The 12,319-nt window shown below is 41.3% G+C and overlaps 1 protein-coding gene across 1 annotated transcript; it reads left to right on the top strand.

Moving 5' to 3' along the window:
• Positions 1-6,958: 6,958 nt before the first annotated feature.
• LOC103436647 (DNA repair RAD52-like protein 1, mitochondrial) lies at positions 6,959-8,752 on the top strand. The gene is made up of 4 exons (XM_008375088.4): positions 6,959-7,352; positions 7,454-7,491; positions 7,579-7,673; positions 8,348-8,752. Exons 1-4 carry the CDS (start codon positions 7,051-7,053, stop codon positions 8,489-8,491), a joined length of 579 nt encoding a protein of 192 aa, XP_008373310.1. The 5' UTR covers positions 6,959-7,050; the 3' UTR covers positions 8,492-8,752.
• The last annotated feature ends 3,567 nt before the right edge of the window (positions 8,753-12,319 follow it).

Genomic DNA, 12,319 nt, shown 5'->3' with positions numbered 1-12,319 from the left:
ATAACCAGCATGCCTTTCCATAAAGGATAAGATCTCGTGGTGTGCTGCGGCCTCAATTAACAAATCAAAGATCGACATCGGGTATTCATCTTTGGGTATGGCCAAGTTCAAATTACAAAAATCGATACAGATGAGTAGGGCGCCATTTTTCTTTAGCACTGGGATGATATTGGCCAGCCACTCAACATATCGAGTGGTTCGAATAAACTCAGCTTTTAAAAGTCGAACTAGTTCGTCTTTTATGTTGAGCTATACTTCGATCGAGAATCGATGAGAGGGCTGGTGGAAAGGCTTACAACCAGCTTTGATGCGTAATTCATGTTCAACAAGGGTCCGATCAAGGCCCGGCATCTCATGAGAACTCCAAGCAAAACAATCTTTAAACTCGTTGAGTAATTTACAGAGTTCAATTTTCATGAATGGGGTAACAATGCACTAACAAATAACGGTCGAGGGTTATCGGTCGTTCCAACATTTATTTCTTCTAAGGGGTCCTTAACTTGGGGTGGACTGTCCTTGAGTTCAGTTGGTACAGCCTGAACTTTATCTAACGATAGTACTGGGCCGTTATCTTCCTTTGCCAAAAATTCGATTAAGTTGATGCCCAAACGTGGATGCTTGGGAATAACATACCAATGAGCCAGCAGTTGTTCCATTGTGGATGAAACCACGGCCCGGTGCCATTCTCTTGTGGGGTCAGTCATCAGTGTAGGTGATTAAGTTGGCCAAGCCGAGTCATGCCGAATCCTAGTGTACAGTCTCAGCGCCTACTTCGATGGCTTTCTGAACTGAGATCAGAGTCGACCGTCCATCTTTATTAAAACCCCGCAGGGTAATGTAGCCGACTTAATCATCATAGCAGGCTTGAATCATGTTGGTTTTGAATGGTTGATTATCAGCTGGGTGGACCATAACCGATTTGCCATCCCAAAAAATGAGAACTTGGTATAAGGAAGAGGGAATGCAATTTGTTTGATGAATCCAATCATGACCGAGCAAAGCATTATATTCGGTCTTGGAGTCAACGATGAAAAATACGGTTATGTGATTGCGTCCTGCAATGTTTACCTCTAAAAGGAGCACTCATTTGGTTTGGGACTTATCACCGATGAAGCTGCTCATGGTTATCCTTGATGGGATGAGTTGATCGTTGGATGGTCATAATGCTTTCATGATGGATACGGGCATGATATTAATCGTCACCCCACAATCGACGAAAATTTTGGAGATTGGGTAACCTTCAATGTGGGCCATGACATACAACGGCTTTAAATGTTGAAGATTAGCCGAGGATGAGCGAGGAAACAATATGGCAAGTGCTGTTTTAAGTTTTTCGTCGTTGTTTGCTTGCTCATCTTCGGTGGTGGTGACGAAATCAACTTGTGTTGCTTCCTCGGCCACCACATCACCATCCAAGAAATTTGGTTGGTGTGTAGTTAGCTGGAATTTATCAGGTAGAACATTGACCATGCTTATTTCCATGTTTTCAAGGACTAAAGGGCCCATTGGATACTAGTTGTCGTCTTCTGGGTTATCGAGAACTGCAGCATCATTCGTTAGAACATCTTCGACCTAATTATCGTGTGTCTCAACACGTACTTGCTCTTGTGCCAGGTAACCCGACCTTGCTTCCTTATGACTGTTGTCTTCGAGCCCATTCATTTCTGGTGTCTGATTTTGCCCCTGTAGTGCTTTACGAGCTCGTTCTTCATACGTGATCCGGGCGTCCTGAATATCCAGGTAGGCGTCCAGACGTGCCACCTGATCTTTTTCATCGACCGTAAAATCGAAGAAAGATATGGCAGAAAATACTTCGAAGTGGTGTTGTAAATATTGAAGGTTTTCAAGAGAAAAATGAAGCTTAACCATATCAATGTCCGTGTATGGGTCGACCTCAAAGCCAAGAACCCTAGCTTCTCATATGTGTTGGAACCTAGCTTTCATTGTTGGTTCGATGGTTTTCTGGATGATCCATTCAGCATTAGGGCAGGTTACTGCCAGGTCGAGGGCTTTTTGACATGCCTTAGGCAGGCTGTACAAGTCATTGGCAGAATGTTCCTTATGAAATTCGCCCATGTACTCTAAGGATTCTCAGAGGAATGGAGGGTGAAGGTTCCACCAGATCTTTATTAATGGCTCTTGCGGGGGCAATGGGGGAAGCTTGCTTTTGGCTTCTTTTCTGAAATACTCAAAATGATCTTTCATCTCTCCGGGATGAAGAAGGAGTTTGATGCTTTTTTTCGGACTCTTCAATGGTGGCTTCGAAATCGTGATCAACTACCTTTTTCTCTTGAAGTAATTCGGTCATGATGGTCGGGGTTCGTCGGTCATCTTCGCTCCATGTTGCTTCTTTCGATTGCCATTGAATAGTCGGAATAGCTTTTGCTACCTGGCGTTAAGCCATGTAATATATCCACTGGCGTCGATGATTTTGAGATTTGGATAGTGCAGTATACATAGCTGTGGGAGAGTTGTAACTGTACTAACATTGGTCGCGCGGCTCAGGCAGCTTGAAGGTTTTTTGATTCGCCGATGAACTCAAGCTACTGGAATTACGCCAGTAATAATCCTCATTATAAAACGGCGTGTCAAAATCAAGATGCTGTCTAGCTGAGGTAGGAACATCTATCCATTCCTGAGGGCCGATGTATCGAACACTTTCTAGCACTATCCTTCGCCAAGTTCCTTTGGCGGAGTCGTCGTGAACTTGGACGGTTACTGTGGTGTCAGTCTCTCCTTTGGTTTGGTTAATACGACGCGTTCCCTACAATTGCTGCACAAAACCATTAGCCCATCAATGCCTTCTACACTAGAATCTGACATAGATTCGCCCACAGCCGGCCCGAAAACTCGGTGAATGGCTCATTGGAAAATAGGTCAATCTTGAGTCGCTGCGGGGAATTTTTCTTTGGGACATGTTGTACTGGGACAAACTCGGCCTTCCTTTTCCCTTTGCTCTTGGCCAAATGGGCATCTACCATGCCAACTGTTGCCAAAGGGAATAGATCAACGTCGACCGCCATTCGTTTTTCGGGAAACTTTAGCTTGCCCTTGTCGATCCAGCTTTGAATATCATCACGAAATACGACACAGTTTTTTGTGGTATGCTTGGTCGAGTTATGGTACTTGCAATTCGTCTTCCCTTTAAGCTCTTCGGCCTTAGGAATGTTATGTCTTGGGTGAAGTTTGATAATTTTTGCTAACAATAATTGATCAAAAATTGCCTCGGCTTTTGTGATATCAAACGTGTAAACTTTCGATGTTTTCAATGTCTCCTCAGTGCCCGAGCATGTTTTGGCATCCTTGGAATTAATTTGAGTCAATGCCTTGCAAACATATGGTTTGTCTATTACTATCTCAGTCGCGTCCACACTAACATATTGGGAATCTTCGCCTTCGATCGAAGCGTAGCTGGCCGTGGGATTTTTGTAAATTGTTCCTCGGGATGGGGACTTTGAGATCTTTTCCTCTCAGAGCAAATAATCATATTGCTCGACATGTTGGGCTAATTCATACATATCTAGGAAGTTTGCCCCCAGGAATTTCTTTTTGTACTCCACGTCGAGCATATTCAAAGCAAGCCTAACAAATTCGACTTCAGGAAGAGGTACTCGACACCAATTCCTGGCCGATTTAAACCTTGTAAGATAATCCATTGGTGACTCATTAGATGCTTAAGCCATCTTAGCCAATGAAGAAACTGACATTTCCATCCCCGCCCGATAAAACTATTCGTGAAACTTCTCAACCAGCTCTTCCCAATTTTGGATAGAATTAGGTGGGAGTTTGATACACCATGCGAATTCTTAGCCTGTTAACAAAAAGTTGAACAATCGTAGTTTATGGAAATAACTATTGACATCTCCGCATTGCGCCGTGAACCGGGCCACATGTTATAACCATGACAAGGACGACTCTCCAGCAAAAAGGATGAAATTTGGGATCTTAAAGCCTTTAAGATATTTGAACTTTTCCATATAAGTTGGATATGGATGGATGAATTTCAGGAACTTTGGCCCCTTTTTCATGGCTGAATTGATCATCCGTTGGACCTCGATCATATCGACGGATGCTGCTTCCATTCTATGGTCGGATTCATCTGACCTACTACTTGATCCTCCCCTTTTTTCCAAGTTATTTGTTTTGAGTCGAGTAGACGCTACTTTGACCTGTAGCAGATTACTTTTAAGTGGAAGTTGTCGAGCCTAATCAACAGGTCCCCCTTCGAAGACTTTGCTAACTAATATTTCGAGCAATTTGGTGTAGGTCTCGCCATTACTTCGTATTACCTCAAGCAAATTGTTCATTTTTTGGATAACCGCCTATTCAACTTGCCGAGATTGCTTGTCTAGTCATCTTCGAAGAAACGACCTTGTTGGAGGGTCGGAGCCTTCACCACCATCTTCGTCGCAATCCTTCACTATTCTTTCAATGAAAACGCCTGCAGTTCGATTGGGTACCTCTGTGTTTCGAGGCTGGGTACCGAGACAAACTTCCTTTTCTCGGTGTGTCACATTTGCAGCCTCAAGGGTACAACAACGAAAGGATTTCGCGCATTTAACACTTCTTGTCCAGGACTCTGAACTGGGAGATCAGCTGTTGATTTTCCCATGGTTGTTTTCTTTTTGACTGATCGTGTCTCGATGGTCATGAACTTCGTAGTTTTAACACTATGTCCCACCCGACGTGCCAAAATGTTTACACTAAAAACTACTAAGCCAAGCCTACGTGGCGCGCAGGCCGAGCAACTAATGACCTAACTACATCCTTTGGCTGATGTCGGGCATGCCAACTCGTCGGTCGAGCTTGGCCAAGGAGTAAAATGTGTTAATGTTATGCTGAGCTCGCGGCTGACTTCTCGATCTTGCAACTGCGGTTGAGGAAGGAACACTTTCAGCCTTCAGGTTCTAGAGCCTAAAGACAAGGCTGATAATTTTACAAAGTTCACAAATCGTCGGTGCCGGATTCGGTCACAGTGATTATATTTGTAAGGGTATAAGCACGTCGAATCGACACCAAAGTATAGGGGCATAGATACTCAAAACAGATATATGTCTTGATGGTAAGTGTGGTTCAGCCGTCAGAATGCCGAACTCTAAAGCTTACTTACGAGTATCCAATCATAAAACAACTTGTCGTTCAATGTGCCGAGCCCTAGTAAACTGGACCTCACCTCGCCGAAAAGCTAATGAGATGACCTCTACCAATAAAGACCCAAAAGTCTTTCTCGACCGAGACTTGGATAGATAACCAGTCGGCCTCGACGCAGTGCTGTTTATCCAAACTGAAGGTGTTCCGCGGTCGGCTAGTTCTACGGCGATAGTGTTGTTTATCCAAACGGAAGGTATCACCGGTTGCATTCAGTGTTGTTTATCCAAACTGAAGATGTGTTGGCGGAAAAGGAAAATAAAAATCTCAAGGTTGTTGAGAGGTTTCGCCAAAGCTAAGGTTTGCGCAGGGCAGTTTGTGTGTTGAATTGGAGGGGGCTTAATGATGTCCTCCTCCCTCTATTTATAGTAGTCAACCTACTTCCAATCGAATCATAACCATACTCAGATTAGAACTCCATCCCCCGATCCAACCTTATCTCGGCGAGTCTTACTCCTACTAAGACTTTGAACTTAACCCCCTTATCAGGTCGCATTCAATCCCAAACTTCAACATCCTTATCCTGTCGAAACTCCTTCTCGTATCAGGATTCAACTACCCATTGACTCCTAATAGGACACAGCCGGCCTTGGCTATGTGGCCCATAAATTGGATGCCCCCCAACAACTCCTAAGTACGGCCTCTGGGCCGAGAACAACTATAAACTTGGCCCAAACCAATAGTTTGAGCCTAAACACCTTCTCAAGTTACCCTTTGTGGAAAGAACTTTCTTTTCCAAAAATCTCTGAATTGAGATGAGTACGGAGGATGGATGAGGCTTGGTGTGAGTAAATGTGGTGGTTTGAAGGTTTTCTTTATGGAGAAATGTAAGGAAATCAGAAAATTGAATAAGGACATGACACTATAGGAATGGTTAGAATCTTAACAAAAATTTGTGCGGATATTATTAAAGGATAATGACATGTGGTGCAATGAAAGTAGTTGAAAATCTCATCGAAAACCTAATGCGACAATGACACGAGGATGTTCAGGCCAAAAAATACATAAAAAATATTTTAGTAAAAAAGGTCCCTGAGATTTGCTTAACACATCACTTTGGTCCCTGAGATTGTCCACCATCCATTATTTTGGTCATTTAGTTAAAAACTCCGTTAAGTGTCATGGAGCTCTTGGCCGAAAGTTTGGGCAATTTTCAAAGCTTCGTAATTAAATCGTTTCTTAACCAAATTTGACCCATAATATATCAAAATGAAGATAGGAAAGTGTAGAATAAGATTATACCTATTTGGAAGCCCAATGGTTTCTGGACATGGCCTAAAAATAGCCTGAAAGGTGACTGGTCCGCGAGAAAACTGGAAAACTCGCTAGAAACTAGGTAAATTTATATGTTCATAGCTTCTTCAATACTCAACGAAATCGAGTGATTCAAAAACAAAAATCATACTTCTCGATAGGACGAAGAGGATGGTATCTTTCTTGATGGCTAACTCACCATAGTTTGGCCGAAAAACGGCTCAAAAGTGGCTGTATTGGTCTCTAACCAGTCACTTTCGAGCCGTTTTCCGGCCAAACCACAACTAACTAGCCATTGAGAAAGGTATCATTCTCTTCGTCTCGTTGTGAAGTATGACTTTCATTTTTTAATTACTCAATTTCATTGAGTATTGAAGAAGTTATGAAAGTTTAAAATTTATCCAGTTTCTGATGAGTTTTCCAGTTTTTTTGCGGACCAGTAATTTTTGTGGCTATTTTCCGATATCATTGGGCTTCCAAATAGTTATAATCTTGATAGTAAAGAAATGTTGAAAACTAAGAAACTTGAGCAATTAGTAAAGATTAATCCTTATCATAAACTTAAAATGTCTCGTTTCGGTTTGGGTTTTGCGCTTCGTTGGAAAGCATTGGACCGAAAAAAAAAGGAAAGGTAAGGGAAGGAAAGGAATGGCGCTTTCAGTCTCTACCCAATCATCTGCGTTGAGATCGCTGTGGACAGCTGTGGGTCGGCGGCGTTCCTACGCCAAGGTGGCATCTTCTTCCTCTTATGCGGCGGAAGGGCGGAGGGAGAAAAAACAAGTAGAAGCAGAGGCAGAAGAAGGCGTCGACGTCGACGTCGGTGGGTTCGCAGTGAGCTCCGGAATCAGCAGACCCCTCTCTGAAATCCTCAAGCAACTCAACAAGAAAGTCCCCGATTCCCTCGTCAAAACCCGCTCTGAAAATGGCTTCACCTCCAAATATATCCCCTGGTATTCAATTAATTTCCTTTAATTTCAAATCAAATACGAATCAATAAAAAAGGGGTCTCTCTGATTCTGATTCTGATTCTGGCCTGCCATTTTACTTGCAGGCACATTGTGAATCGGATTATGAACTTGCATGCTCCAGGTAGCCACCACACCAGTTGGTAGTTTTCTTTCATATTCCTAAATGTCTTCCAATTTTATTTTGTTTTCTGAAATATGATATTTGTAGAATGGTCCGGTGAGGTTCGAAGCGTCACTTACTCTGCTGATGCCAAGTCTGTATCGGTTGTTTATCGCGTCACGCTCTACGGAACTGATGCTGAGGTACAGTTTTCAAATTTCCATTTGTGTTCTTTTTTAACCTTTTAATTCGGATAGTGTTGTTGGAACTTACTGTGATTCCCAATTATTTATGTAAACATTGGAGGGATGAAATTGAATGAATGTAAATTAGTATGTTTAGACACAAACTTGTATTTATTAGTTTATGCATCTGGTATCTACAAATGGATGAATGGGATGCATCTCAGTTATATTTTGCAGAAACATAAACCTACTCACAGCTTAGGTAGCCATGAACTAATTAATATTTCTGTTCTTCATCAGAAAGCGTGTAGAGTCTTTCTTCGTTTCTGTTTTATTTTCAGTTGAGTACAGTCGTCCTTTGTGATTTGCAGGATCCGAGTTGTACACATCCTTTTGACCTCTTTGTTTGGTTTCTTTAAGGGTAATTGGGTCTCAGATATATTTTCAATACCAAAAAAAAATAAAATAAATTTATACCAACCTTGTTCCATTAGTTGAAGTCAGGACTCCGGAAGCTTCCACAGGTTCTGTGAATTATGAAATTTGTAAACGGTTTAGTTGATGCTCCTTTACATGGGCTTCAGACATTTCTGAAAAGAATAAGAACAGAGAAAAAGAATGTGAACTTTAGCATGCATAACCAAGGAGGATCTGACTTGTTCTTTCCAATTATTTGTTCCTTGTTTCTCCAGATTTTTAGGGAGTCAATAGGCACTGCTTCAGTAGATGACACAAGTTATGGGGATCCTGTACAGAAGGCAGAGGCAATGGCATTTCGTCGAGCTTGTGCACGCTTTGGTCTTGGGCTTCATCTTTATCACGAGGACTTGTCGTAGTGGCACGTAGTGCTTGGTTCTGTGAAGTATAGGCTTCTTTGCACTTTTTGGTGGATGGGTGATGCTTGATTTGGCTTATTACTTTTGTTTTTTGGGTTGGTAGATTTTGAACAGATGCGACCCTGTCACAGTACAAGCTCGTAATTAAGAAGGTAGCCTAATGTTATATTCCCTGTTAGGTTACTCATGGAGGATGTAATGAAAAGAACGATCTATCCTGGACTTATTTTAGTAAACACCTTCTAGTGCTTCTTTGTGGAATGAATGAGATTCTGAATCTTGATAGGAGCCTGCTAGAAGCTGCAGTTTTGTATGTGTTTGTTGTAATGCATATGTAAGACTGTCGTAGGCTCGTATCAAAGACCATGGTATAGGGTGCCAATGCAGCCTGGAAAGACTGCTTGGCAAACCACCACATGCACCATAGTACAACTAAAAGGTGGAGCTGTCTGCTGCACTGAACGAAAGTATGGTAGAGGTCCATAAAATGCAGCAGATGCGATACTCATGCCGCAGGTGGATCCAGGAGGGTAGCCTGGGTGATTTCTGCAAAGGCAACTGGATTGCTGGCTTATATTAGCAGCTGGTTTTTCTTCTCAAATTGTAGAGACTGATTCCAAAGAGGCGCTTTAGTTAACTTGGGAAACATTTATTAATTTTGTACATAATGATGGTGATTGCCTTGCCATGGAAGACCTGCTTAGGCTTTGGATGACTGAAATTCGCGGTCTAATGTCTATCGTCTTGATTAGGATTTATTTCATATCAGCGGCATAGTTTCTAATATGACTCATATTATATGAGTCACAACCTAGGTTCTTAGAAGGCATGCCCTCCCAAGATTGTTTGCCCCAGCACTGCACCGCATCCATAGTCCTGATTTCGATTCTCCTTCCCCGGTATCGCTTTCGCCTATGTCAAGAAAAATAATATATTTCTAGAGGACTGATGATGCTTTGCCTATGTATACATTTACTATGAGAGCCCTGAGCGAAGCAGTGCGGTTCATGGGCCTGCAAATATGAGTTTTAATTTTAGAATGGGCTGCCCATGCTGTTTATCAAGCTTCCCTTCCTTACAGTAACCCCAACCAACCCCATCAAAGCAGCCTGTGATCTAACTTGATTGTTTGGACCTTTTGCCTAGCTAAGGGGGTGGCATCACTTGTGTTCGAATACATGAGAAAATCTCTCCACACGAACTGAACTGAACCTTGAACAAAGGAAGTGGGGCCCCACGCAAGTGTTTACTGAGCTGGAAGCCAGCAGGAACTCAAGGGTTGTCTTGTCTGTCACTCCGGGGGAAAAAAGATAGGAAGATAAAGCAAAGCCGTGCATGCATGGAGCATGAGCTTGACTGTATATATACATGCATGAGACATTGATACAGACATGCACGCATGCATGTCAGCATGTGTATTTATGCATGCTTTATGAGTTGGTAATAAGTTAATAACACACCCCCACACACTATGCGCATGCGCGCATATATATATATATATATATATATATATATATATATATACACACACACACATACATAATTAGGAGGCTTTAAGAGAATGAGTTTCTATTTTTTTTTTTTAAAAAGGGATTAATTGTTAAGCTCACACCACATTAAACTTTAACGTCCAAAACTGTTTATTTTTTAAGTTACACTTCATAGATCATTCTTGTAAAATATTAGTCAAATCGGAAATATTCGAAACATCTAATTAAGCTCAACGAAATTGACGAACACTTCGTTCTATAAGAAATAAAAAAAATTTATCATGATAATTAAACAGGCAAATGGTTTCGGATTGAATAGAATTTTTTCAAAGATAATTTATGAATCAAAACTTACAAAATAGATAGGTCGGATCGTTGAACTTTCGATGTGGAGTGATCTCACAGCTAAAGGGCATGTGTATAATTAGTACATCTAATTACATTTACACACCTGCCAAGTGAATGTCTCTCTATCACTCACTGTTTTTCGTCCCTCTCTGTCTTTACCCTCCCGCCCGGAAACTTGCGAGACTTAATGTGAAAAAGAAAACAAACAAATAATTAATGTGAAAAAAAAAAAAAATCACTGTTTTTCTCCCCTCTATGTCTTTAAGTCCATGAGACCTCACACCTCACACCTCACACCTCACACCTCAGAGTGAAAAAATACAAACAAACAATTAATGTGAAAAAAAAAAACAACCGTGTCTATGTACACATCATGTAATATGTATGTGTAAGAGAGAGAGTGTGGGTTGGGCGGCGGATATGGGCATAAGGCTGGCTGTGGCATGTGGAGCAGGAAAAGTAAAAGCATGAAATGGAATGGAATGGATGGGATCGTCACTTTCTTTGGTCAAAGCAATTGGGAGACAGCTACCCACTTGACAGATAATACCACCTGCCTTCCTTCCCTTTTTCCCCTATTAACAAGTTTTGCTTCCTAATTCCTCACCTCGATCACACACATGCACTATATATCTTTGCCTCTGCATCTTCTGATCTTATATCAGTCGTCCAATATTAAGGTCCCCTTCATCTTAGATCCGTATTGGCATATACGCACGTACAAGAAGGCCCCTAGGGCAACCCGTACAAGCAGGAGGCTCTTTGATTTGGGAAATTTTATGTATTTTTTTAATTTAAAGGAGAGGTAAGTATTCTTTATTTTAATAAAACGACATTATACTCACTTAGCTATTACAGTCTAATAGTACTTCTCTTTACTTGTAAATAAAATGTCTTAAATTTAAATCATAAAAATGCCGAGTTTGCAATCCCATACTTCCTTAGTGTAAATATATTGTTGCTGTTCAGGTAGGAATTTCCCTGGAGATCTCCAGAAGGCCCCTGGCTCGAGCACGCAGCTCCCCGAGGAGTTGGCACTTTGGTTGGTTGTCGGGCTCTTGCTTGTTGAAAGGCTGTAAGAGGAGGATAAAGTTAGTTTTAAAATATGCCTTTGTAGGGCCTTAGGTGTAGGGCCTTAGGTGTAGGCCTTGAGGCTCGCAATCAAAATTAACTAAGTGCTTAGGTGTGCCACAGCCATCTCAGTATGACAGATGCAGAACAAGTGTGTTTGAATCGATTACTTGCACTCCAAGTTATTCTAACTTCTTGTTATCAAAGGATTGTCGTATATGAGTTAAGTCTACATTAAGTTCTTTTCTATGCCTTGAGATCAATGACTTTTATTATCTTGTATGCTTTAAAGGTTAGAAGTCCAAATCTGATTAAGCCAATGATCTAGTTCCCATTCAATCAATCTTTTATAGCAGTAAAACTACTAAATTAACCAGATCTGAGTGCCAATGGGACCTTTGATCATCAAATGACTGGAAATGACTTGAATATATACTAGAGAGTACATCATTCTAGAGCAAAAAATAATCACCAGACGACACGTGGATTTTTGGATTGAGAAGGACAAAAATAACCTTGAGGCATATCGGGATTCCTACGCGTGAGCAGCGGGCAATCATCCCTCAACCAAGTCAAAAGTGCCCAAAATAGGTAACAATTCAAAACCTATTTCATCCATCCTCATCAAATCCTGTCCACAAGTAACTCCCAAATCTTTCCCTTTTTATTATATTAATTAGCTAATCAATTAGGCAATTATTCTATTAATTGACTAATTAATTAGTTAATTATTCAATTATACCCAATTAAACACAAATCAAGAACCTAGCCCACAAAGAGAGCCAAGTGAGCGGTCCTCTCTCACCCAAGGAGGCCTACCACACCCTTATAAAAGGCCTCTCATTCTCTCCAAAACTTAACTCCAATTCTCTTGCTAAATTTTCTAAAATTCTCAAACACTTTTCCCACAAAATTCTAA

The sequence above is a fragment of the Malus domestica genome, chromosome 05 (assembly GCF_042453785.1).
Source record: "Malus domestica chromosome 05, GDT2T_hap1".
NCBI classification, from domain to species: Eukaryota; Viridiplantae; Streptophyta; class Magnoliopsida; order Rosales; family Rosaceae; genus Malus; species Malus domestica.
Note: the sequence above shows the minus strand (reverse complement) of the source record. Positions and strands in the feature narration are given on the sequence as shown.